The sequence below is a fragment of the Mobula birostris genome, chromosome 12 (genome assembly GCF_030028105.1).
Source record: "Mobula birostris isolate sMobBir1 chromosome 12, sMobBir1.hap1, whole genome shotgun sequence".
NCBI classification, from domain to species: domain Eukaryota; kingdom Metazoa; phylum Chordata; class Chondrichthyes; order Myliobatiformes; family Myliobatidae; genus Mobula; species Mobula birostris.
The window spans coordinates 68,846,621-68,872,320 of record NC_092381.1 but is presented as its reverse complement, the minus strand read 5'-3'; the positions used below and the strand labels follow the sequence as shown (position 1 = coordinate 68,872,320).

The following is a 25,700-nucleotide window of genomic DNA, read 5'->3' as shown; positions in this document are numbered from 1 at the left end:
GTAGAGAGATTCAGATACAACATTGCTGTAAAGGTGGGCAGGTTTGGAAGGCAACGACCTGATCAGGGATTTTGGAAAGGACAAGGAGTTTGGAAAGTTAATGATGTTTTGTGCCCTTCTCCTGTACCTTCAGCCAGGATCTTTACTTTCAATGTGGCAGCTGAAAACAAAAAAAAACTTATGCCTTTAGTAGAGGAGAGCATTCCAAGGTTGTTTAATAGAAGCATCATTGATCAAAATTTGATACTGAGGTTCCGTAAGAGATATCAGGGCAGATAACCAAAAGCTTGGTTGAAGAAACAGATTATTTCATAAAGGGAGAAGAGAAATAGAGAGGTAAAGAGGGAATTTAACAGCTCCATATGATTGGAGTAAATACATTCATTAATTCATAGTATGAGAATTGGAGGATGCAGAGATCTCAAAGGCCTGAAGAACCAGAGGTTACAGAGATAAAAAGGGAAGAACATTAGGCCATGGAAAGATGAAAATGAAGAATTGTTAGCCATTAATGTGATGGAAGGTTTCAGATTATGATAGAATACAGCCATTTTGTTGACAACCATGGTTCCTCATGGACACCTGGTTTTGGGCTGCTTGAACCTTTCTGAAGATAAGACCATATCCACAAGGATCCTACAAGGCAAACCCTAACATAATGAATTGGCTGTGATGCTTCGCTTCCAGATGAGCTAAATGTCTTTTACAAACGCTTTGAAAGGGAGAATAAAACAAAACCTGTGCGAATCCCTGCAGCATCTGGTGACCTTGTAACCTCTGTCTCAGAGGCTGACATCTTTCATGAGGGTGAACCCTCATAAGGCATCAGGCCCTGATGGTGTACCTGATAGAGAAATGAAGACCTGTGCCAACCATCAGGCGGGAGTGTTCAAGAACATGAATCTCTCACTACAGCAGGCAGAGGTTCCCACCTCCTTCCAAAGGGCAACAATCATACCAGGGCCCAAGAAGAGCAGAGTGAGCTGCCTCAATGACTATCACTCACATCTACTGTGATGAAGAGCTTTGAGAGGTTGGTGGTGACCAGAATCAACTCCTGCTGAAGCAAGGACCTGCTCCTGCCACAACTTGCCTATCACCACAGTAGATCTACAGTGGATGCAATCTCACTAGCTCTCCACTTGGCCTTGAATCACCTGGGCAGCAGCAATACCTACATCAGGCTGCTGTTTATTGACTACAACTCAGTGTTTGACACAATCATACGCTCAGTAATAAACAGCAAGCTCCAAAACCTGGGTCTCTGAAACTCCCTCTGCAACTGGATCCTTGACTTCCTCATCAGGAGATCACGGTCAGTGCAGATCAAAAATAACAGCTCCTCATTGATAATTAACACTGGCACACCTGCAGGATGCATGCTTAGCCCACTGCTCTATTCTCCGTATGCACACATCTCTGTAGCTAGGCACAACTCAAATACCATCTACAAATTTGCCAATGACACAACAATAGCTGGCAGAATTTCAGATGGTGAGGAGGAGAAACTAGGAGAGAGATCAATCAGCTAGTTGAGTCGTGTCGAAACAACAGCCTTCCACTCAATCAGCAAGACCACAGATATGGTTGTGGACTTCAGGAAGAAGTCAAGGGAACACACACCAGTCCTTATCAAGGGATCAGAAATGGAAAGGGTGAGCAGATTCAACTTCCTGGATGTCAACATCTCTGAAGATCTATCCTAGGCCCAACATATTGATGCAACTACAAAGAAGGCATGATCAGGGTTATACTGTATTTCATTAGGGGTTTGAGGAAACTTGGTATGTCACCAAAGACTCTTACAAATTTCTACAGATGAACTGCAGAGAGCATTCTGACTGGTTGCATCATCACCTATTATGGAGGAGCCACTGCACAGGATCAGAAAAGGCTGCAGGAAGTTGCAAATGCGCCAACTCCATCGTGAGCACTAGCCTCCCCAGCACTAAGGACATCTTCAAAAGGCAGTGTTCAACATCAATGACCCCCGTTACACAGGACACCCCCTTTTCTTATCGCTACCATCGAGGAGATACAAGAGCTTGAAGAGACACTGTCAACATTTTAGCAACAGCTCCTTCCCCACCACCACCAGATTACCTCACATTTTTTTTCTTTTTTTCCTCTTTTTGCACTACTCATTTAATTATATATATATCTTATTGTAATTTATAGTTTCTTTGTTATACTGTATATTGCAATGTACTGCTGCTGCAAAACTACATATTTCATGATATATGCCAGTGATTTTAATTCTGATTCTGATTCAGTGTTCACTATCACATATTGGATATTGAGAGTCCCCACCAAGAATGTTCTATGCCCTTTCTTAATTTAAAGATTTATTTTCAGGGTGTTTCTGATTAGGACATTTTTCAAATTTTTCTCTTCTTACTACCATTGATAGGTGGTGACGAGCAGTCTCTGTGAAGATACTCCCACAGTGTTATTAGGTTGTGAGTTCCTGGAGTTTCAGCAATGATGAAGGACTGGCAATTTATTTTCAAGTGAGTGCCAATTGAGATGGTGGGAACTGATCCTAATGCTTCTTCCAAATGATGTTTGATATGAAGGAGAGCGGACTCATTTGCTGACCGAGGACAGTGACTGGGAATCAGAAAGACATTTGCACCTCACCCACTCGCCTCGCCTCCACCCTTCCACGACATACCATTCTTTCCTGCAGTGAGTGCTACCCCTGCTGGTGAGATGGAACCTACTCAGGGATCATGATGGAAACATCTGAAACCCACTAAGCTAAGGTGTATGGCTCTGTGGATCTGAAGCTACAACTTGATTATCCTTTGGGGCAGTTCACAAAAGTCTAGCACATCCCCAAATGTTAGTGGGGAGTGCACTGCAGGGTTGACATTAATTTTGTCTGTATTTGGTGCCTAGGTCGATGGTACATTCAGTCTAGGCCATCCAATTTTATTCTTAAATACTTCTCTAGGTCACTTCAGAGGTTAGTAACAGGTCATCCATATTAAAGTGTGTCTTCTGTGTCACGGGTCAGGCTGAGTGAGTGAAGCCTTTAATGAAACGGAGGAGTGCCAATAGTTTCACGGTTACCATTGCTGATATATGCTTTCAGTCTAGATTTACTTCATGGACTGAATTTATATACCTTAGCTGCCTTAGTGGATTTCAACTCCTACCCTTGGTTCATTATCCAAGCACCGAACTACTATGTTATCCATGACAATTGAAGATTAAGCCAGTGGTCCACCTCTGAGTGGAAATCTACGTTCCTCAGACCCAATGGAGCACAGATGATGGCTCTACCAGGCCAAAGGACGAAAGTGAAACAAGGCAAAGGTCTCAATGGAAGCAGGGAACTGGAGAAATGGGGATATTTGTTGCAGCAATGTCACATTGGATACAAGAAGGCTACAAGAATTTGAAGGTGACTTGAGAGAGAGGTTTTCCAAGCCCAGGCACAGAGGAAGGCTGAGGGAAGGAAGATGGCATTATTTGTGATAAACAAAACGTGAGCTGTTCAGGCCATGTGCAATGGCAAAGTCAACAGTGGCTGAGAGTACAGCTGGAGAAGTATTGTGGAGGAAGAGTTGAGGTAGGGGAAGATATGCATACAGCTCCGTGAAGACAGAGCAGGTAGAGTTGAAATAGACAGTGGAAATTATTCTAGAGGTGTCACTGAATACAAAGGCTGAGGAAGAAAATTAGTGAGAAACCTCAGTGAGAAATTTGGCATGATGCTTGAGCTGTTTACTAGATACCTAGCAGCCAATTCACAGCATCAAACCATCGCCTACCTACCTACCTTTACCTGTTTTCAGCAGGTGAGAAGAACACTTGCCACAATGTTTTTTCTCTCTTTAATGAAAGTGAAAAATTGTTGAATATATCTACAGGTCAATTTACAAAAGGGCAGGGGTTTTATCGTAATTGTTTTCAAGACTGATTTTAGCTGTTAATTGTTTAAAATTTATCAGCTAATCTGAAGACTGGGTCATTTTCTAGGATCAACACATATGCAAACATTCTTTACCTTTGATCACCTCCTTGATAATGGTGTCAAGTAAAATTTCTTCATAGATATTCTCCACTTGAACGAGTTTTGTGTAATCTGCAAAGATGTATTGCTCAAATTTCTGAAGCTCCTGTTCATGAAGGAAAAAAAGCATATGTTCAGCTCTCTGTTAAAAAGCCCACTTTAAGCCTACCATCTAGGCTTCAAACTTATTCCATTAGCACAACGTTGACCAATATGCTGAAAATCTCCTAATTTCTTCTATGTGAGCAAGGAACAGAGGAAAGTTCAAAACATAACCTCATTCCCTTTTTCTCCTTCCAGTTAATGTCATTTTATTATTTCAATATTCTAAAAGAAAATGAAACCATTTCTTAACTCCTGAAAATCAAAAATATTTTAAAATTAAATATACTAGATACTAATGTGTAGGAATCCTCAAGCCATGCACCAAGTTTTAACCTATTTATTTTAAATGATGGAGGGAGTATATTACATATTAAGTAGTGATATCTATTACTTTGTACCATAATTTTAAATCATGCCTGATTAATTGGTTGACAATACTATTTAAGAAAATTAACATTTTGATTACTGATGGTAAAAGAAATTACAGAGAACCGACTTAAGTTTATTAACTCTGGTGTAATTTAAATGTCTTCTGAAGGTGTAGCAATAAAGTCTGGCATCAGTTCATTTAGTTGAGATACAGTGTGGAATAGGCCCTTCTGGCCCTTCGAGCCACACTGGCCACCAATCCCCCAATTTATCGGTAGCCCAACAACTGGATAATTTATAAATGACCAATCAACCAACCAACCGGTTCATCTTTGCACTGTGGGAGGAACCCGGATGAAACCCACGCGGTCCCGGGGTGAATGTACAAATTCCTTACAGGCGGTGGCGGGAATTGAACCCGGGTCACCTGTACTGTAAAGTGTTGTGCTAGCCACCACGCTAAATGTTCTTCATCCCCGTAAACTGTCTGCTTACACATTTCCTTCTCTCTGATTATACTTTCTTTCCTGATGAAGTGCTAGTACTCGGGCTTCTACTTCATAGCGTAACAGTGGTGAACGTGAACAAAAATGAGAATTTTATCGAGTCGTCCCTCCATTTCACTTCTTTACACTGGCTCTTTTCCCTCTACAATCCCAGACTCCACCTGAAGTGTCTACCACTCCTTGTCTCCATGGAAGCTGCTTGGTTTGCCGAGTTCCTCCAGCAGTTTATTTGTTGCTCCTGATTCCAGCATCTGCTGGGATCCTGCATTCCCTCATGGTGTCCAAAGAGCCAGCAGAGTACAGTTAGATTTCCCAGAACTTACACTCGGAAATCTCCATACATAGCCTGCTCTTGGTTAGAGTTCTTGGTAAGTAGATCAATTTGTCTGCTTGATCAGAAAGAAAAATATTGCAGAAAGATAGACATGTAGAAAGTGATTTACTTTTTATATAAATGAATCCAATGAATTTAAACATTTCTATTTTTAAGTGTGCTAAACATTTAGTGTTTAAATATTTTAACATTTATAATTTTAATATTTTTACTTTTGTATTGTATTTATGACTTTGAGTATTTGTTAATATCAAAGTTTTTTTTACAGACTTTCAATCTGTGTAGCATCTGATGAGTGTGGTGGTAAAGGCCTCATGAGTTAGCAATGCAGAGCCTGCCTGTTACTGGACTTCACTACACATCTTTAATCAATTTGCCAGGGACACACTACGTCCAAGTATAAGAACTAATAGCTCTGGCTGGTTTACGATCAGAATAAATAAGAATAAAATCCTACAAAAAGTAGTGGATACAGCCCTGTCCATCACAGGTAAAGCCCTCCCCACCATTGAGCACATCTGCACTGAGCCCTATCACAGGAAAGTAGCATCCATCATTAAGGACCCCCACCTCCAAGCCATGCTCTCCTCCTGCTGCAGGAAGGAGGTTCAGGAGCCCTAGGTTCCCACCTCCAGGTTCAGGAACAGTTATTAGCCCTCAACCATCAAGCTCCTGAATCAGAGGGGATAACCTCACTCACCCCAACCCTAAGCTGAATACCACAGCCTATGGTTCACTTTTAAGGACCCTACGATTCATTCTCAATACTATTTACTTATGTATCTGTTCTTATTATTTTGTTTTTCTTCTTGTATTTGCACAATTTATTGTCTTTTTCACATTGTTTGTCCATCTTTGTAGATATCCATTGATTCTATTGTGTTTCTTTGTATTTACTGTGAATGCCTGCAAAAAATGAATCATGGGTATTATGGTGACACATATGTACTTTGATAATAAATTTACTTTGAACTTTAAGACTAAGATCCAGCTTAACATGATTGGCTGAAACTCTGCACTCTGTTTTTCATGCAGGGCTTTATTCATGGGGTAATGCCTCTGCCTCATGAAAGCATGAAGTGTTGGTACAGTGGTACCTCAAAAGGCCCTCTGTTCAAAGATTTTATAAATAACATTTTAGAAAAACACTTTCTGCAATCCAATTTATCCATTGTAATACTTATACCAGTATAGAAGCTTACTAGATGGGATTTTCCACTCCAAGAAATTGAGGTCTCGAATGTGGATGTGTTAGCTTCCATATCTCAAATGAAACAATGTCATAAGATTGGAGTATGGGAAAATTACCCTCTTCATATCATAATACTCAATTGTTGTATTTATTATACAAATGTAATGCAATCATTTCAATCTCCTGTGTCACTTACACGCTTAAAACTTGGTGCCAATGCTTTCTGCAGCGTTGGCAATGTAATCTGCACCAAAGCTTCCTGGAACAACTTCTTCCTGATTGTGCTGCTGTCGTGGTCGTATTGCTGGGAGAGAGAATATTTGAAATCTTTATTTGACCTCAAAATATGGCACACATAAAGCAGGATTATAAACCAACTTAATAATACTCGTTTTAAATATTAACACCTAAACTTTCATTCTACGTTAAAGATATCCCATTCTAAACAAAATCAATCACCATTATAAAGATTCTTTTAAAGATCTGTGTGAGGAAATAAAGATGGAAGGCAGAAGTAGCATAGTGGTTACCACAACGCTTCACAGTACCAGCAACCTGGTTTCAATTCCCGCTGCTGCCTGTAAGGAGTTTGTACATTCTCCCATGACTGCGTGGGTTTCCTCAGGGTGCTCTGGTTTCCTCCCACAATCCAAAGACATACCAATTGGTAGGTTAATTGGTCATTGTAAATTGTCCCGTGATTTGGCTAGGATTAAATTGGGAGATTGCTGGGTGGCTGGCTCGAAGGGCCGGCAGAGCCTACCCCGCACTGTATCTCAACAAATAGATAGATAAATAAATAGATAAAATGTCTTGTGTGCCACCTGACACGTGGCATCTCTCCATGGGGTTTCCCTGGGTGAATCGCCCAGGCATTACGACCCCCATCTAGAAAATTATGGGCGTAATTAAAATGGTGCAGGGAACAAGAAGATTAATAATTTAGAATCGGTCCCATGAATGTCTAAATGCCACCAGTTATAAATGAAGCAATAACTCCGAGAAATCTCAAAACCATCTTAAAAGCCTTTGGTGTTGCAAATTAACCTCTAATTAACTCACTCCAACTTTGGGTACCTGATGTGCAAATAATGTTTTGCATTTATGATCCTACAGATCTGCATTTCAGGAAACTTTGAGCAAGATGACATTGTCACCATTTACATTCTCTGATTTCATAGATTACTCTGCAAATGATTAATACAGGAACACTGGAACACCAACAGACAATTCAGCTCCTTAAGCCCGTTCCAATTATTAGATTAGATTTTTTATTAGATTATTAGATTCAACTTTATCGTCATTGTGCCAAGTACAGATACAAAGCCAATGAAATGCAATTAGCATCTGACCAGAAGTGCAAAAGGATAGTATAATTTACAAAATAACTGCGAATAAAAAGTAAGTGCTACAGCACACAAATATAGAAGTACTGAGACAGTCCAATATGGGTGCAATACTGCTTAGCGCTGTGATGTGAGGTTCAACAGGGTCACAGCCTCAGGGAAGAAGCTCTTTCTGAGCCTGCTAGTGCGGGAGCGGAGACTCCTGTAGTGCCTACTGGATGGGAGGAGAGTAAAAAGTCCATGATCCTTGATTATGCTTTTCGCCCTGCCCAGGCAGCATTTATACATTCCATTGAAAATCTTACCCAACAAATATCACTTAGTCTTTTATTAGCCCTGTATCCACAATTCCAGGTTTCTATTACCCTGTGTTTTGAAAAAGTGCTTCTTGATTTTAGACTGGACCTTAATTTTACACCCAAATCTCGTTATAGATTCACCCACTGAATCACAAGATGTATCCATTTTTAAACACCTGCAAAGAGTTGCAGATATCGCTCAGCACATCATGGAAACCAACATCCCCTTTATGGACTCTGGTGACACTTCTCACTGCCTCAGTTAAAGCAGCCAGTGTAATCAAAGATCCCACCAACTGTGTCAGTCTCTCATCACTCCCCACCTCCCCTCCGCCCCATCAGGCAGACAATACAAAAAGCCTGAAAACACGTTACTACCAGGCTCAAGGACAGCTTCTAACCCACTGTAACAACACCATTGAATGACTCCCTGGTATGATAAAATGGACTCATGTACTAACAATCCACCCGTTGTGGCCTTGCACATTGCTGTCTACCTGCACTGCACTTCCTCTGTAACTCTATCACAAACATCCCACCTCTCCCGGAAGTCTCCCGCACATTGATAGTGGCTCCCTGACGCCCGCAAATTATATGCAATATCCAGGAAATCAATTTTTTTGAGAGCAAGCGAACAAGAGACGGGGGGGGGGCGGGGAGAGAAGAGAGAGAAAGAAAGAGATGGAGAGAGGGAGAGAAAGAAAGAGAGAGAGAGAGAGAGAGAGAGAGAGAGAGAGAGAGAGAGAGAGAGAGAGAGAGGGAGAGTGACAGATGTAGCAAGAAAGTGGCAGAGAGAGCATTCTGATTGGTCTCTCTTTGTGCTAAGTAGACCTATCACTTTTCTTTGTGGGCGGGCTTTACAGTCGACCTCTCTCTCTCTTTCATTGTCCATCAGTTCAGCTTAGTGTCCTGCAGCGCTATGGCAGTGTTCCAAAAAAAGAAAATAAAGTACGTACTTCACCCCAGACTACACTAAAGTGTACCCCTGCCTAATAGGGCTAAAAAAAAAATGATGCCAAATTCTAATTGTGATGTAGAAAGGGCATACAGCTTGGTAAGTCACATTAAGACAGAATTCAGAAGTCAGCTGTCTCACAAAACACCTGTGAATCTGATGCCTTGCAAAATTAACAAATTCATTGACACAGACTGCTATGAGGTTTAGCCTTCCGGCAAAATACTCAAATCTGCCAAGCAAGCCACATCACAGTGCAAGGAAAGTTTGCAAAGGAAATAGAAAAGCTATTTGCATTAGCATTTAGCTATTAGCATTGAGGCTGCGGGGGGGGGGGGGGTGCGGGGTGGTGTTACCTCCCTGAAATGAGTTTTTGCAGGGTGGGATGTCTGGTATCACTTTATTCGGCACTCTGTTATTATTTACTTTGTACTAACTACCTCAATGCACTGTTGTAATGAATTGATTAGTATGGACTGATGCCAAGGTTTACTGTACCTTGATACATGTGACAATTATGAACCAATTTAGTTTACTTAAGCTAATATTTTGAGTTCTGTCATACATCTAGTGATTCAAAACTTTATTTCTTCCATGGGCAAGTTTATTTCCTGAGTAACTGATAAGCAGAAAAATATGTTGATTTTCAGCAACCTCTATTTTCTGCAGTTTCACGCTCTTTCTCTTTCCTTCTCCCCTTGCTCCACTTATACATCCTCTCGACAGATTAGCTCCACAGGTGAGCCTTCACCATTCTGGCCTGAAATATCGACAGTGTTCCTCTTCCACAGCTGCTCCCTGACCTAAGAAGTGAACTCCTTGAATTTCTACAGCCCAATGTTTCCATCGGACAACAGCGTGTCGATCCTTCTAGTTTGCTGCCATCTGCAGGCTGGAGATACAATGGTCTACTTAGCAAACCATGCACTGGGAACCACCATTTGTGGCATCCCACCGATCAAAAACATAATCTCAGTGCTAAGCAGTTTACCTGATTAACTTATATTTTAATATAATTACATTCAATCAAATTTCAAAGTATGGCACAGCAATTGGAATCCATTTTAAACCATCTCTAATATTATTACAATTACAGAATTTGCCTCTTTATAACTGAGTTACCTTCAAGACTCGCTGCTTAACCTTTTCAATGGAGGTTACGGTTTTTGACGTCTTGCTCGCCAGTGAATCAGACAACAGTTTTTCAAATGTGTAGATGGCATTGTCCATCAGCTGAGGAAAATATTCAAATCAAGGAAAAATTAAATAGGAATCAAAGTTAAGCTGCTCATTTTATAACTACCATGGATATTAGAAACATAATATAGTACATAAGAACATAAGAAATAGGAGCAGGAGTAGGCCATCTGGCCCATCGAGCCTGCCCCACCATTCAATAAGATCATGGCTGACCTGTCTGTAAACTCAGCTTCATCTACCTGCCTTTTCCCCATAACCCAGAATTCCCCTACTATGTAAAAATCTATCTAACTGTATCTTAAATATATTTAGTGAAGAAGCCTCAACTACTTCCCTGGGCAGAGAATTCCACAGATTCACCACTCTCTGGGAAAAACAGTTTCTCCTTATCTCCGTCCTAAATCTTCTCCCCTGAATCTTGAGGTAATGCCCCTCGTTCTAGCCTCACCTACCAATGGAAACAACTTTCCTACTTCTATCTTATCTATTAAACTTTTAGGTGCAAGCAGGAGGCATGGAACTGTGTAAACTGAAGAATGGCAATATGAAAGTTATTCTTTATTCTCCTGCTAACACCTAGGTGTCTACGCAATTATGAACCACTTCCATGTTTACTTACCCTGGCTGAATAAGGGTAACCAGTTTTGAAATTTAGTTCCACCAGGCTAAACTTTCTGCTCTAAATCATCAAAGCCATGTTCAAAACAATATCGTTTCATGGTCTTCTTACCCTCTATTGCTGAAACTCTGATTTTCTCCTATCCCCTCCAAATTGACCTTCCGTTTATAAATCAAGACAATGCAAAAACCTGCAACCTAATTACTCTCCTTCAAAAGGACTTATTATTTCCATTCCTTCCCCACTCTCCAGGCCCCTGTAAAGCAAATTCAAGATCCACAATATTCTTCAAAATCCTCTCCACACCACATTTGTGTAACTTGTACTTTCATCTGTTCTATTTATTCCAGGTTGCCGACTATCAATGGAGGTTCTTCTTTCAAATCAAATTTACTTTGCCTTGCTATCGCTCTCACTCTGATTACAAAAGTCTCCTAAAAAGTTCTTTTCAATGATGCTGTCTTCACTGAAGTTATGGGGGCAGTAACAGGAATGCTACAATAGAGACTTTGATACCTTTTATTATAAAAGGAAATCATAGAATATGATTCTGCTGATGCATGAAATACCATTGGCAAATGTGTCATGTTCCATAGCATGCAGATATCTGAACAGCCCCCAGTATTACTGAAGCTGTATCAGAATCAATTTTGAAAGACTTATGTTCTCTTTGGGTTACGGAGAATAATTATTGACAGATTTCATACAACTGAAGTAGATTATGAAAGAAACTCTTTGGAAACCTGATAGTGCTCAAGGGTTATAAACCCTTTTGTTACAAACCTCTTGCATGAAGTTTTGAGTCATTTGAACAAGCCACAGCGTATTGGTGAACTTGAAACGGTTTTTCAACTCCTGCAGCTGGTCTTGAAGAGGGCTGACTTTATTATAGCAAGGCTGCATCTTCACAGCATTGAAAGGAAGTTTCATTATCTGGGCTAGGCCCTGAGGAAAAGAGAGTCAACCAGTAACTGTACAGGAAGCATCATAAAAAGATTGAGGCTCTTGATAGTAAACAGAAAGCTTTAGAACAAATGACAGATAAGCAGGGGGTGACCAATCTGCCCCTCATACCTGCACTGCTAGTCAGTAAGATCATGACTGATTGTTTACTTTAATATAACTTTATTGTCCAAACCCCGGTCCTTTGATCACTTAATGTCTAAAATCTATTGATCCCTTTCTTGATCATCCCATTACTAAGCCTCCACATATGACCCCCTTGGATGGAGAATTCCAGAGACTAATCTCTGGTAAAGAAACTTCATGTCACCTCAGTCCTGATTGACTGGATTGATTCTGAACAACTATTAAGTTCAAAAGAGCTTGAGTAGTTTTATACTTAACTGTGACCATTGCCCATTGTCAAATGTTCCCAACAATCTGAGAATCTGAATATCAAAATGGCAGGTTAGGAAAACAGAAAGTTTAAAATTAGGAGCAGGGTTAGGAATGGGCCACCTGGGCCTCTTAGACAGTTCAAATGTAAATCAAAGTTATGTCTGATTTTCTATCTCAGTGCCTCCTACAATAACCTCAGAACTACCAGGAAAATACTCACTAATTGAACCTATAGCAAAAGGATTGTTGCAAAATTAAGGTCCAGTGTAAAGAAGCGCTTTTTCAAAACTCAGGGTAATGGAAAGCTGAAATTGTGGACATAGAGCTAATACAAGACTAAGTGATATTTGTTGGTTAAGATTTTCAATGGAATGTATACAGAATTCCAAATACCTACTACCCTTTGGATGAAAAAATTTCTTCTCTTTGTCCTAGCTGGCCAATCCTTTATTTTCAGACAATGACCCACTGATTCTGGAAACCCTAGCCAAAGAAAACACCATTCCTGCAACTACTCTGTCAAGTGTTGTAAGAAATTTCTATATTTCAATGAAATTATTTCTCTTTCTTCTAAACTCTACAAAGGATAGGGGCAGCCAAACACAGAAATGGCATATTTATTCTCACTTTCTGTTTTTGTCTATAACTCACAGTCCAAGCTAGTACATTATCTACAATGTTGTGAATGGCCCTGTATAGGCTACAAAGTCAGATATACTCTGCTCATTACAGTTTTAAGAAGTGCCAACAGATGTGTAAAACAAGATTTCATTTTCATGAATGCAAGTTGACTAATTCTAATCCTAATATTATATGTCCTTGCATAATAATAGATACCTGCAATGTCCCTGCTAGTGAGATCAGGAGAAAGAGTCCATTGTTCCTAGCTTTCTCTGCTTTCTTCAATGGTGGGGTTGCAGGATAGTGAGCCTGTGCTACAAGGCTGCCTGGCATGTGAACCAGCCAGGCACAGTTCAGTATCCTTCTTTTACATGCAACTGAATTGATAGTTAATGAAACTAGTAACAGTATAGAACAACTTCAGAAGGTGTCTGTGGGAAGTGGGGCGGTGAAAGTGATAATGCAGCTGGAAATGCAAGTAAACTTCTATGGAAACCCAGGGCATGGAGGAAATGGGAGAAATTCACATGAAAATGTTTACCTCCTTCAGTTTTTCTTCATTGTCAGCATTCTGATATTTTGGGCTCAACTCATTGACCTCAGCTTCAAAGAGGGCGCGGACTTCGCTGAATCCTGAACTGATCAGCCCCATCAGCTCCTCCAGTACAGAAGCCAGGTAGGGTTGGATGTTCTCAACACAGCACTGCTCAGCCGCTTCAGTCACCGTCGCTGAAACAAAGAGTCTCTCAAATTCAGTAACTGTGCACCGTGTTTTGTCCATTTGTAAATATTCTCTCTCTGGGATTGTCAACCCTTTCTCAAAACACACAATGTTACTGGAAACATCTGACTGATAAAGCAGTTCTTCATGAGTCTCCAAGACTCTTCCAAAGGAAGAACTCACAATTAGATAATATGAGTTAACACTATTAGATTATTTTAATGCTAATAGTTATTCCCTGTAGACCTGTACTAATAGAAATATAAATTTACTGTTTTTTTATTTTTTCCCAAGCCCTGCATCAATCCCAACTCATTTTATTTCCCCGATCTTTACTCATTGCTCTGATCTGTTCACTGGGAAATAAAGAGAAGTTACTCATTCTTGGATCATCTCTGTCTTTGCACAATCATTTTGTCCCTGCTCCGCACTTCTTCTGAGCTGGACCACTGTGACTGCAGGCTGCTGACTGACTAATCGAAGCTGAATGTGCTGGAACATCATTCTTTGTCGCAATAAATACCCAGAGAACGGTTATCTTAAAAACCATCAATTATAACTATTGGCTATTTCTGAAATTGCTAAGTAGTCAAGCAAACAGTAAACTATCTCTATGCTGTTGAGGACAAGAGACATAAAATTTGGTTTCTATTACTCAGAGTGTAATAATGAAACAGTTTACCTGAGACAATCACAAAACTAAACTTCAATATCGGATTTAAGGATAAGAAGTATTTTTAATATGAATGAATATTCTACAGCATTTTGATACAGACAAGAGATCAGTCCCAAAATGAAGGTAAGTGTAGAGACCTGCCAGTGGAGCTACATCAGAGGACGAACAGAAGCACTTAACACCTCGGTTGCCAGGAGAAAGTGCACTGGGTTAGTTTTAGGATACTCAGCATTAAACAGTGGAAACATGAAAGCTGACAGGGAAGATACAGCTTTGGACAGCAGCTCCAACATCTACAAGAAGGGTAATGGAGTAATCGCCACTTGACTAGATGAGTGCAGGAAACTCATAGCTATCCAGGACAAAACCAATTCCCTGATTAGCACAGCATCCAATCTGTGACCATAACGATCCACTCTCTAAATCACTGGCAAACTGCAGCTGCAGCAAATAGCATCAACAAGACTATTTTCAACTACACCCCGCCCCAACCCACAATCTCCACTGCCTGGGGGACATGGACCATTGGCACCGTAGCAAACGTGCACCGCCCCCGCTACCCCACCGCACCCTGACTTGGAATCATTTTGTATATCTGAGTGAAAATAGTGACATTTCAGCAACATGGGAGTGTCCTTGCTAAGTAGGCTGCAGACATTTTTTGTCATTTTCTTGAGGGTATTAAAGTCTGGATAAAAGAACCTGATAAACCCTACTGAGATTCAATCGAGTTCATTCTCAGCCCTGCATTTCTTACTTCATTAAAGATGACCATTGCCAACAGGTGAGCTAGAGTCCTGCAACCTGTCCTTCTCCACTACATAGAACATTACTGCACAGTGCAGGTCTTACGGCCCACGATGTTGTGCAAAACTTGTAACGTACTCTAGGATCAATTTAACCCTTCCCTCCTACGTAGCCCTCCATTGATCTATTGTCCATGTGCCTAGCTGAGAGTTTTTAAAATGCCCCTAATGTATCTGCCTCTACAGTCTGTTGAAAACAGAATATAACCCTACGTTTATCTAACTGGTTTCATTCCAGTATGGTAAGAAAGCCAACATGAAAATCCAGAGTTTGTTAAGACAGATTCTTCCATCTCTGGGCAGAGCGTGCCAAACTATATAACTAAGTGATATAAACCTCTGTTAATCAAATGTAGAATAGTAACAATGGCCATGGGGGAAGAACGTTACTAGATTGCTGAAGTAATCAATATCGAATAGGCTCAAGGGCTGTATGGTTTATTGCTGTCCTTATATTCCCAAATTATTCCTTCTTTCTTATTTAAGAGGTTAAATTGATAAGAGAATGGAATGAGACCTTCTAGACAGGTTCATATTTGAATCAGAATCCTTTATTATCGCCAAGTATGTGGACACATACAGGGAATTTGATGCCGGTTTCCCTGAGCGCTCGCTGTACAGAATCAAAAAGCAAACAAAACATTAGTGCAAGTAATCGTGAATATATACAATGAGGTATACCTGTGTATGTACAGGTGGACTTGGTTTATTTGGTGCAAATAGTCATTAAGGTGAGTATAAAACAGGTGTTCACCAGGCTCAGATTTTTCAAAGGTTTTAGTAAAGGTTGCTCCATATGCAATCAGTGCTGAATTAATTAACTATCAATGCAGCAGGTCACAAATCAGCTTTCAAGGTTTGATTAATGTTTCTGAATTCTGCTTTAGTCAGGGAGAAGTTTCCCTTCTTTTTCAGCTTTGCATTTTATTATCAGCTTCCCTCATTAGAGTGGGCGTGCTGGGAAGATTACATTAACTACAATGATAGGTTGAGTGTCAGGTGGACAGTGTGTGGGTTTGTTTCCCTAGATTCACCTTTAAGTTTTCCAGCTGTGAATTCCTTTGAAGCAATGATCTGATCCATATCCGAGCGAATTATCCCCTCTAGTTTCTTGCTGGATTTTTGGCATTCATCATGCAGGGATTGCAAACGATCAGTCAGATGGGTTTGTACTAAATTGTAAGCATCTTCCACAATCTGTAATAAGAAAAAACACCAAAGCTTTTCCACCAAATTATCAAAAGTGTCCCTGGAAAATGAGGTACAGTTGAGCATTGCTGATATGTGGGTTGGAAAGATTGGATAAAATGTTTCTTCAGCATGTAATGGGCTCAGGTTTTTAGACTGCCAAGAATCAACATGTAAACTTGAATGTTGACAGTCTTCATACAGCTACAACTTTATCACCGTTACTCTTCATCCAAAATTTAAGTTATTGTGGCGTCTTAAATTTCAGATGCTTTGGAAAAAAATAGCATCCATGGATGCTAAAGATCTGAAATTAAAACACATAAAATTCTGCAAACACTCAGTGAGTCAGACCATGTCTGTGAGAAGAGAAACAGGATTAACATTTCCGGTTCCAGACCCTTCATCATCACCAACTTGGATATGCAGAGTTAACTCTGTTTCTCTTTTCACAGATGCTGCCCGACCAGATGAACGTTTCTGGCGTTTTCTGTTTTGACTTAAGATGCTTTATAATAGTACTCCATCCACTAACTCAGGACATTTTTGTTTATGAATGCAGTTCATGTGGACTTCTGGAGATATTTGGCAATGTCCCACACAGAAAGGGATTTCTGCACACTTACTTACAGTTTGGATGTAGAGCTTGATTTAAATGGTTGTTTAAATGGGGGAAAATGTTAACCTGAAACAAATTAATTCATACAAATAAAACACAGAGATCCATATATTAGAAAAACACATCTGTATAATATATTAATTGGCTTCCACACTAAACATGCTTCATCCTGCTCAAAGTGCAAACTTACGTTTGAAACACTAAATTCCACTCCAATCACTTCCCTCCTTCCTGATTTACACTGGTACTTTTTCCCCTCAGCATGCTGAATTTTAAATGTTCGGGGAAATGAAGCTAATTGAAAAGACCCTTGTCTCCATAACCATGCTGCTCCTGTGTTCTCCTAAACATTTTGTGAAGAGATCTCCTTCCTTGCATTACTGAGTATTCAGGACTCTGATGATCTTTTTGGGAGTGATGACTGTAAACATCACAGATAAGGCCCCCCCCCCAGCCATTGAGCACAACTGCACAAAACACTATCTCAGGAAAGCAGCATCCATCATCAGGGACCCCCATCCACCCAGGACATGCCCTCTTCTCAGTGCTGCCATCAGGAAGAAGTTACAGAGACCTCAGTATCCATACCACCAGGTTCAGGAACAATAACTGCCCTCAAACACTAGGCTCTTGAACCTAGCTTCACTCAATCTCACTCGCTACATCACTGAACGGTTCCCACAACCTACGGGCTCACTTTCAAGGACACTTCATTTCGCGTTCTCAATATTTATTGATTCTTTATTTATTATTGTTGTTTATTGTTTTTTATTTTGTATTTGCACAGTTGTAGAAAGGTGCACTGTCTTTTGCCTCATTGATTGTCTGCCCTGTTGGGAACGTTCTTTCATTGATTCTATTGTATTTCTTATATTTATTGAGTATGCCCACAAGAAAACAAAGCCCAGGGTTGTATTTGGTGACAAATATGTACTTAGATAGATTTACTTTGAACTTTGATCAGCTGAGTGGCCTAATTCCGCTCCTATGTTTTATAGTCATATGCCATGGCTCACTTTACATTTATTTCATGAAGCAATGAATTAAATTCCCTGTCAGAAATCTGAGCACAAAATTCTTGGCTGACATTTCAGTATAGCATTTAGGGAATACAAGGCTGTCAAGAGTCATTTTTAAGACGATACATTAAAGCAAGTTCCTTCTATTCTCTCACGTGAATAATACTGTATTACTTTGAAGAAGAGCAATAGGTTATTGCCAGTGTCAAGGCCAATATATATTTATTGCATGATCAACATTATATAAAATAAGTTTGCTCTGCAGAATCTGCTTGTTGCACCTTTTCATTGGTAGTTGGGTGTCATTACGCACTTAATAAATGCAAACACAGTCACTCATTTGCAGCAGATCCTGCTGCTAGAACAAAAATAACCTCTCATCTTCTGTAGAAAAATGAACTGTAATTTTAAGGGTGTGCTTAAGGATTTGTTTTTCTGGTTGTTGATACTGTGCTCACACTGCTCACTTGTTGCTGTGCATTTAATCCGACTCCAGTACTGTGAAATTTACAGCTAGGTACGTACACTGAACCAGACTTTCTTCCTTTCATTCTTTTTCCCCTTCAGTTTTGGCAAGAGATCACTCTGCAGGGTAGGCAACAATTCTTCCATCACCAGGTTGCTTAGGATCTACAAGAGGAAATTACAGGTTCATAGTTCAATTGACAATTTTGTTCATTTTCTGAGCTCATTCCATGACGAGAACTATCAGCAGACCCTAGAGAACTATATGAAGAAAGCTGCACTGTCCTTTACTAATTTCATCACATTAGCTATTAAAAATGAGGAGTGGCCTCTAAAGTCTTATAGTAGCAAGCCTGCAGGTGGTGCCAAGAGCACATTAGATTAATTACAATGACTCAGTACCATGAACTGCCCCAAATGTTGCCTGATAGGTATTAATAAGACACCATTCCCTTATATTTTTACTCAACAATCGTTTGAATTATATTTCATGTTGTGATTGATTTTTATTTTATTGTTCCCACCACTGTTCCACTTGAGACACCTGAATAAATTCTTGAAAATAATGGAATAGCACGTCAGTGTTGGTACACAAAGTCCCATCTATGTAGAATCTAACATGATGAATCTTCCTGCCAAGGCCACCATCTCCATTACAGCTACAGAAGAGGATGTTCTTTTGCATATCCAGATTTTGTTCTCTGATCACAACTTGACTTCCATCACACTGAGTATATTCACGTCATTGAATACTGTCACCAACTGGCAGCTGAAATTACCCAAGTGCATCAAAAGTCAATCAGCAATTATTCCTCGTGACTCCTAAGTGAAGCAGCTTAATCCAGTCGAGGCACTTTAAACCTCAACTACTCACCAACCTCAGCCCTACACCAACATTGCTACTATCATCCATTTGTCAGCCCCACTCTCTCACCAATTCCACTGCACCAGAATGGCAGGTTGGGTACTCCTGTGCTGATGGAAAAATGTTACCTAAAGCCCAGAGAGCCTCGCCATCCACCCAACTTGCATAAACCTACTCCTCCATTCAGACTCCTCCTAACCAAGACCAAATTCAGGCCTGACCTACCATTAGTTCAACACTACCAAGCTGCAATCAGCTCAATTGTATTCACCACCAACCGCACCCCACCCCCTGTCAATGTCAGGCTAGAGAGAGAATAAAAATCAGTTACTTTGTGTAAGTTTGAATTAGAATCTGCACAATTGCTGATGCCCAGTCTGAGTTCTCAGTTATATAACAAGATTTTAAGTCTAAGATTAACTCAACCGATTTTGTAACCCGCTATCCCCTGTACAGTATGTCGTATTTACCTCAAACAATAAGATACACTAATCATACTTAATATCTATTCATTGTACTACAAAATGCATCATGGTTTCAATAGGCTGAAGAACATCTGAGATCACAGCTAAAGTTGCAGGAACACAGTAAGTGACATCCTTTAACGCCCATTATTGACTTACCAGCACTTTGTCACCATGATTCATTTCCCAGGACCCATAGTGACCTTTTTCCTGCCTGAAGAATTGAATAGCTTGTGAAAATACTTGGGCTTCAACTGAATTTTGCTTTGCAAATTCTGAATAAAAATAAGAGAGAAAGTTATGCAAATTATGTGATCAATGACGTTTGATAAATATTTCTATATTTAGACAACATGAGTTGGCAGGGGCCTGTATATCTGACAACCAGGCAAATCACCAGCAGATTATATCAGAAGTGGATGGCACGGTAGCTCAGCAGGTAGAGCTGCTACTTCGTAACTATGGTGACCCAGGGTAAATCCTGATCTCCTGCTCTATTTGTGTGATGTTTACGTGATTTCCCTGTGTTCCCATTGGTTTCCCCAGATCCTTCAGTTTTCTTCAACCTCCTAAAGCCTTGCGGTAAGTACTGGCTACTGCAAATCATCTTTGGCTTGTGCTTGGAGGTTTGGGGTGGAGGGGGGAGTTGATTGGTGCTCGAGACGGAGTAGTTTACAGGGAAGTAAATGAAGCAAGGGGATTGACAGGAACCCCTCCCCCAGATCATTAGAAAATATGTGGCTTTTCAAAGGGAAGGAATTAACATTTAGGACAGAAGGCAATCTAAAGCTGTACAACCCACACAAAACGCTGGAGGAACTCAACGGGTCAGGCAACATCTATGGAAGGAAACAAATGCTTCTCTGAACTTTGGAAGTTGGAAATGGAATTGCCAGACAATTGAACCCAATGCCTCTACTGGAGGTAGGGAAAGGACGGTAGGGTAAGAGGATGGACAAAGGATGTAGAAAATCTCGCTAAGAAGGAAAGTAAAGCTTACGAAAGGTTCAGAAAACTAGGCACTCCTTTGGCTTTGGTATTTACTAATACCGTAATCAAAGATCTCCCTTTTTTCATTTATTCCGTGGTACTAGGCAGGGTTGCCCTCTTAGTCCACTACTATTTGATATTGCTTTGGAACCGTTAGCTATTGCTATTCGTGACTCTCCTAATATATTTGGTATTACCCGTGGAAATGAGACACATAAATTATCACTATATGCAGATGATCTACTATTATATATTTCTAACCCGGGGAAATCCATTCCAGCAGTATTAACTCTGCTTGTTCAGTTCAGTAGTTTTTCTGGTTACAAATTGAATCTGGGTGAGAATGAACTTTTTCCATTAAATATGCAGGTTCCCATTTATAGATGTTCACCATTCAGATTGATTACTGACTATTTTACTTATTTGGGAGTTAAGATTGCTAAGAGACATAAGGACCTATTCAAGCTCAATCTTTTACCATTAATTAGTCAGGTTAAACACCAGATTACTAAGTAATCCCCATTGTCTCTATCACTGATTGGCTGAACTAATGCTATTAAAATGATTATTCTACCTAAATTTTTATATCTGCTCCAAGCAATACCAATTTTTATTCCTAAATCTTTTTTTGATACTATTGATTCTAAAATTTCCTCCTATATATGGCAGAATAAAAATCCCAGGTTAAGTAAAAAATATTTACAGAAGTCCAAGAAAGATGGTGGTTTAGCATTGCCAAATCTAAGATTCTATTATTGGGCAATTAATATTCAATATTTAATATTTTGGCCACGATTGGAATATAATTCCAAGTCCACATTGGGTAAACCTTGAAGGCCACTCTGTACAAGGGTTCTCTTTGGCTTCCATTTTAGGAACTTCACTTCCTTTTGTATTATCTAAATTGAATAAACAAATAGTTAATACAATAATTAAACATACATTACGAATATAGTTTCAATTTCATAAATTTTTTGGTTTGAACAAATTTATATTATCAAGCCCTATTATAGCTAATTTTTTTTCAACCCTTGGTTATGGACCAAGCCTTTTTGATATGGAAAATGAAAGGTATAACATGTTTCCGTGACTTATTTCTGAATAACTGTTTCCTGTCTTTTGAACAGTTATCTAATAAATCTAATTTACCCAGATCCCATTTTTTTAGATATCTACAAATAAGAAACTTTTTAAATACCACGCTGCCTATCTTCCCGATTTCACACCCTACTGATATCATCGATAAAATTTTAGGGTTAAATCCCTTTCAGAAGGGATTAATAGCAACTATTTATGATATCTGATCATAATATACAGGTATATCTGATAAAATTAAAAATGAATGGAAAAGGGAACTTCAACTTTGCCTACCTATAGAGAAATGGGATAAAATTTTTCAATTAGTTAGTTCTTCCTCTATACATGCCAAACATACGCTAATACAATTTAAAGTAGTGCATAGGACCCTATGTCTGAAGATAAATTAGCTCGTTTTTATTCCCATATAAACCCTATTTGTGACAAATGTCACTCTGAGGTGGCTTCCTTGACTCATATGTTTTGGTCCTGCCCTCTCTTGGAAAAATTCTGGAAAGATATTTTTGATATTATTTCAACAGTTTTGTGCTTTGTCTTACAACTCCATCCTATTACGGCAAGTTTTGGTTTGCCAATGATGGAACATAGATTTTTATCCTCTTCAGCCTGTCGGATGATCGCATTTGTTACTTTAAAGGCCAGAAGATGCATTTTATTGAACTGGAAGGAGACCAGCCCTCCTACCACATTTCAATCTTGGCACTATGCAGGATCAGAGAGATCTTGAGGTCGAACTTCACTCCTGGCTTGGTAGGCTTCACAAGCCCTGAAATGTCAAGCAAAAGGGCCTCCTGCTGTTCATTAGAGTATGTGCTTGCCAGGTGATCCTCAAGTTCTTGTTGAGAGATGTTAAGCTGCCCGCTCTTACTTTGTTCAAACAGATTCTTTGTGAACTCGTGAGGGTTCTCAAAGAACGACTTTCTTGCCTTCTCTCCCTTCTTTCTCTTTTTACGTTGTGACTCTGCACGACGGAGTGATGCTAATTTTATTCGAAAATGCTCTTGGAGATCAGCAAGCCCTGGCTTGTCACCCTCACTTGGCACCTTCCACCTCTGTCTCAATGATCTAAGCTCTCTCCTCAACCTACTAATCTCCTTCTGGTGCCTGCTTGGTTGCTGTGTAGGCTTTGTTTTCTTCAACTCAACCAAACCAAACCTGTATTTTCCAACATCGTAAATCATATCGCCCATCACTTCCAACTTTCTCTTTGATGTTCCCCTGAGCGTGTTCTCCAACATCATACTGATATCCTCCTCAAATACACGCCAAGCCTTCTCATCTGCCATTGCTGGCCACTTGACCTTCCTCTTCTTCTCTACCTCCTCGCCACTGCCATCATGCGAAGAATCTACCTGGGTACTGTGGTCTGAAACCTGACCTGGGTTATCTCTCGTCTGACCTGGAGTATGATGACGCTTTCCAGAGCGAATCGCTGTGGCTTGTGAATCAGTGGTTGAAAAGACCACATCATCTGTGCTTGGTGAAGAAATCTCATCTTCATCCACTGGGATGGAATAGCACTTCAACTTTGCTTGGTGGACTCGTAAACCTTTAATGCTGGAAAACGGTCTCCCACACCAACACACTGGACACTCAGAGCCTCTTATCCTAGTTCTTGGCCATTGTCGTTCCAGGTAATTAACTGTATCTGTCCGATTGGGTCCATCATTCTCCCTCCCTCTCGGAGGACCCCGAGGGTATGTTTCTCTGTATAAGCTAGAAGCTTCAAGAGGTGGGTGCTCTTCTGAGCTGGTGCCCGGACTGCCAATCCTGACACCCCCGGTGCCAGTCTTTCCTGGCTGTCCGCTGTCTCTCCACGTTGTCACCGGACTATTCTCAGTTGCCAGCCAGACTATTCCTGGTAGTTACTGATGTCCAGAACAAAAGAGTTACAAAATACACATGGACTAAGATGTTAACTGTCCTGTGCTATCACCAGTGGGATCATCAGTTGATCTGCCACCTGTCTTCAGGAGTTTTGGCCCGCTTATGATCAAGACTTCTTCGAGGTGGTGGGTCAGCAGTGCTAAAGCACCACCTCCCACTGGATTGGAGAGTGTGCCTTATGAGAATAGGTCGAGTGAACTTGGCCTTTTCTCCTTGGAGGATGAGAAGTGACCTGATAGAGTTGTATAAGATGATGAGAGGCATTGATTGTGTGGATAGCCAGAGGCTTTTTCCCAGGGCTGAAATGGCTAACACGAGGGGGCATAGTTTTAAGGTGTTTGGAAGCAGGTACAGGGGGGATGTCAGAGGTAAGGTTTTCACACAGAGAGTGGTGGGTGTGTGGAATGCACTGCCAGTGACGGTGGTGGAAGCAGATACAACAGGGTCTATTAAGAGACTCGTAGATAGGTACACGGAGCTTAGAAAAATTGAGGGCTATGCAGTAGGGAAATTCTTGAGTAGGTTTCATGTTCGGCACAACATTGTGTGCTGTAACGTGCCATAGATTTCTATGTTTTATGTTCTGTACTTCCTGATCACATTTTCTCGAATGAAGTAGAAATGCTCCTTCCTTTTAAATTGCCAATGGGAATAAAAGGCCTTGTTTGTCTGATACATTTATCAGCTGAGTCACACTATGAGTATATATTCTAAATATTGAAACATATCTTACAATTGTAGATAAGATTGCTAATGCACGCTTATGCCATTTCACTTTTTCATTAGTCGTCCCCTAAATGACAGAAAATCAGACATTTTTAATATGGTCGTAATAATTTGATTGGATGCTCAACTGAAAAGCCCAGGTTCCAAGCATGCTCAGATAAATATTAAATGATTCACTTATGCAGCTTAGGCTAATCAAATGTAAGATTACTAAATAGAGGCTGCCCAGAGAAGAAAGTATAATTTATTACTCAGGATATCAGTTACCATTGTAACTCAAAGACAGTGTCGTGCATGACCCATGAATATTGTATATGCATATCTCTTTTGACTAATACACTTAACTTCAGAATGTCATCAATTTGAAACCTAAAATACAACATAAGGTAAACATTTTAAAGTACTTACATTTCTTACATACGTAACACCCTCAACAATCCATACAACACAAAACTTCCGTCACGGCAAAAATAATCCAACTAGATTTTAAGATGAAAACAATATGATGCTTTCAGCTATATTTCTTCACAAATTGTAAGCCTTCACCTTTCAATATTCATTGACTGCTCAAAATAGGAAGAGGAATGGGTATCCCAAATTAGAATGAGTGACATTCCTCTCATCCTAACTCGCTGCATATTCACAACTGTACACCCACAGTACTTGGCTCAACTCAACCTCACTCATGTTTATACCTATCCTCATCTCATCTCATGTCATCAGCAGGACTATTTATCATAAGATCATCTCAACTTTTCTCAGAAGCAATTTATTCATTAAACGACATCACATTATTCCCATTTGGCTTGGATCAGCAAAACAAAAGTATAATTGAGATATTCCATAATGGACAGGAAACGGTGTTAAAAGTGGAATTGGCACACACGCACACAGCAATTACTTCAGCTGCAGCTTACTGCACACTCGTCATTCATGGGTGGTATCATCTCAATGTCAAAAATGTGCAATTCTTACTCAGTTGTGCTTAACACCTCGCACAAAACTTGTAGCAATGGCCCTGGGACCATACCAGTCATATTGGCGTTCCATGACCACACCGTCCCAGCAAACCCATTCGAGTGCACAAGAAGTTCTAACCACGTATATATGAAGATCTCTGACTCAGGCAACCCGTAGATTCACTACCCTATAGAATTAATATCTCCATTAGACCCAGTTTAAGATAGTGCTGATGAAGCTCAGTGACTAATTATCAGTGGCAAACAAAACAAAGGAAACAACTAAATACTTTATTAATAACACTTTTC

General features: G+C 40.1%; 1 protein-coding gene across 2 annotated transcripts in view; it reads right to left on the bottom strand.

Moving 5' to 3' along the window:
* The window catches only part of LOC140206005 (protein Niban 1-like), a 137,070-nt gene that overhangs the window by 5,728 nt on the left and 105,642 nt on the right, over window positions 1-25,700 (bottom strand). For both annotated transcript variants that reach the window (XM_072274010.1, XM_072274011.1), the window contains exons 6-13: window positions 19,891-20,006; window positions 18,463-18,567; window positions 16,146-16,308; window positions 13,450-13,637; window positions 11,730-11,891; window positions 10,250-10,360; window positions 6,724-6,831; window positions 4,016-4,127 (exon numbers count right to left, since the gene is read on the bottom strand). In XM_072274010.1, coding sequence (XP_072130111.1) covers window positions 4,016-4,127; window positions 6,724-6,831; window positions 10,250-10,360; window positions 11,730-11,891; window positions 13,450-13,637; window positions 16,146-16,308; window positions 18,463-18,567; window positions 19,891-20,006 — 1,065 coding nt within the window. The remainder of the gene's footprint in view (window positions 1-4,015; window positions 4,128-6,723; window positions 6,832-10,249; window positions 10,361-11,729; window positions 11,892-13,449; window positions 13,638-16,145; window positions 16,309-18,462; window positions 18,568-19,890; window positions 20,007-25,700) is intronic.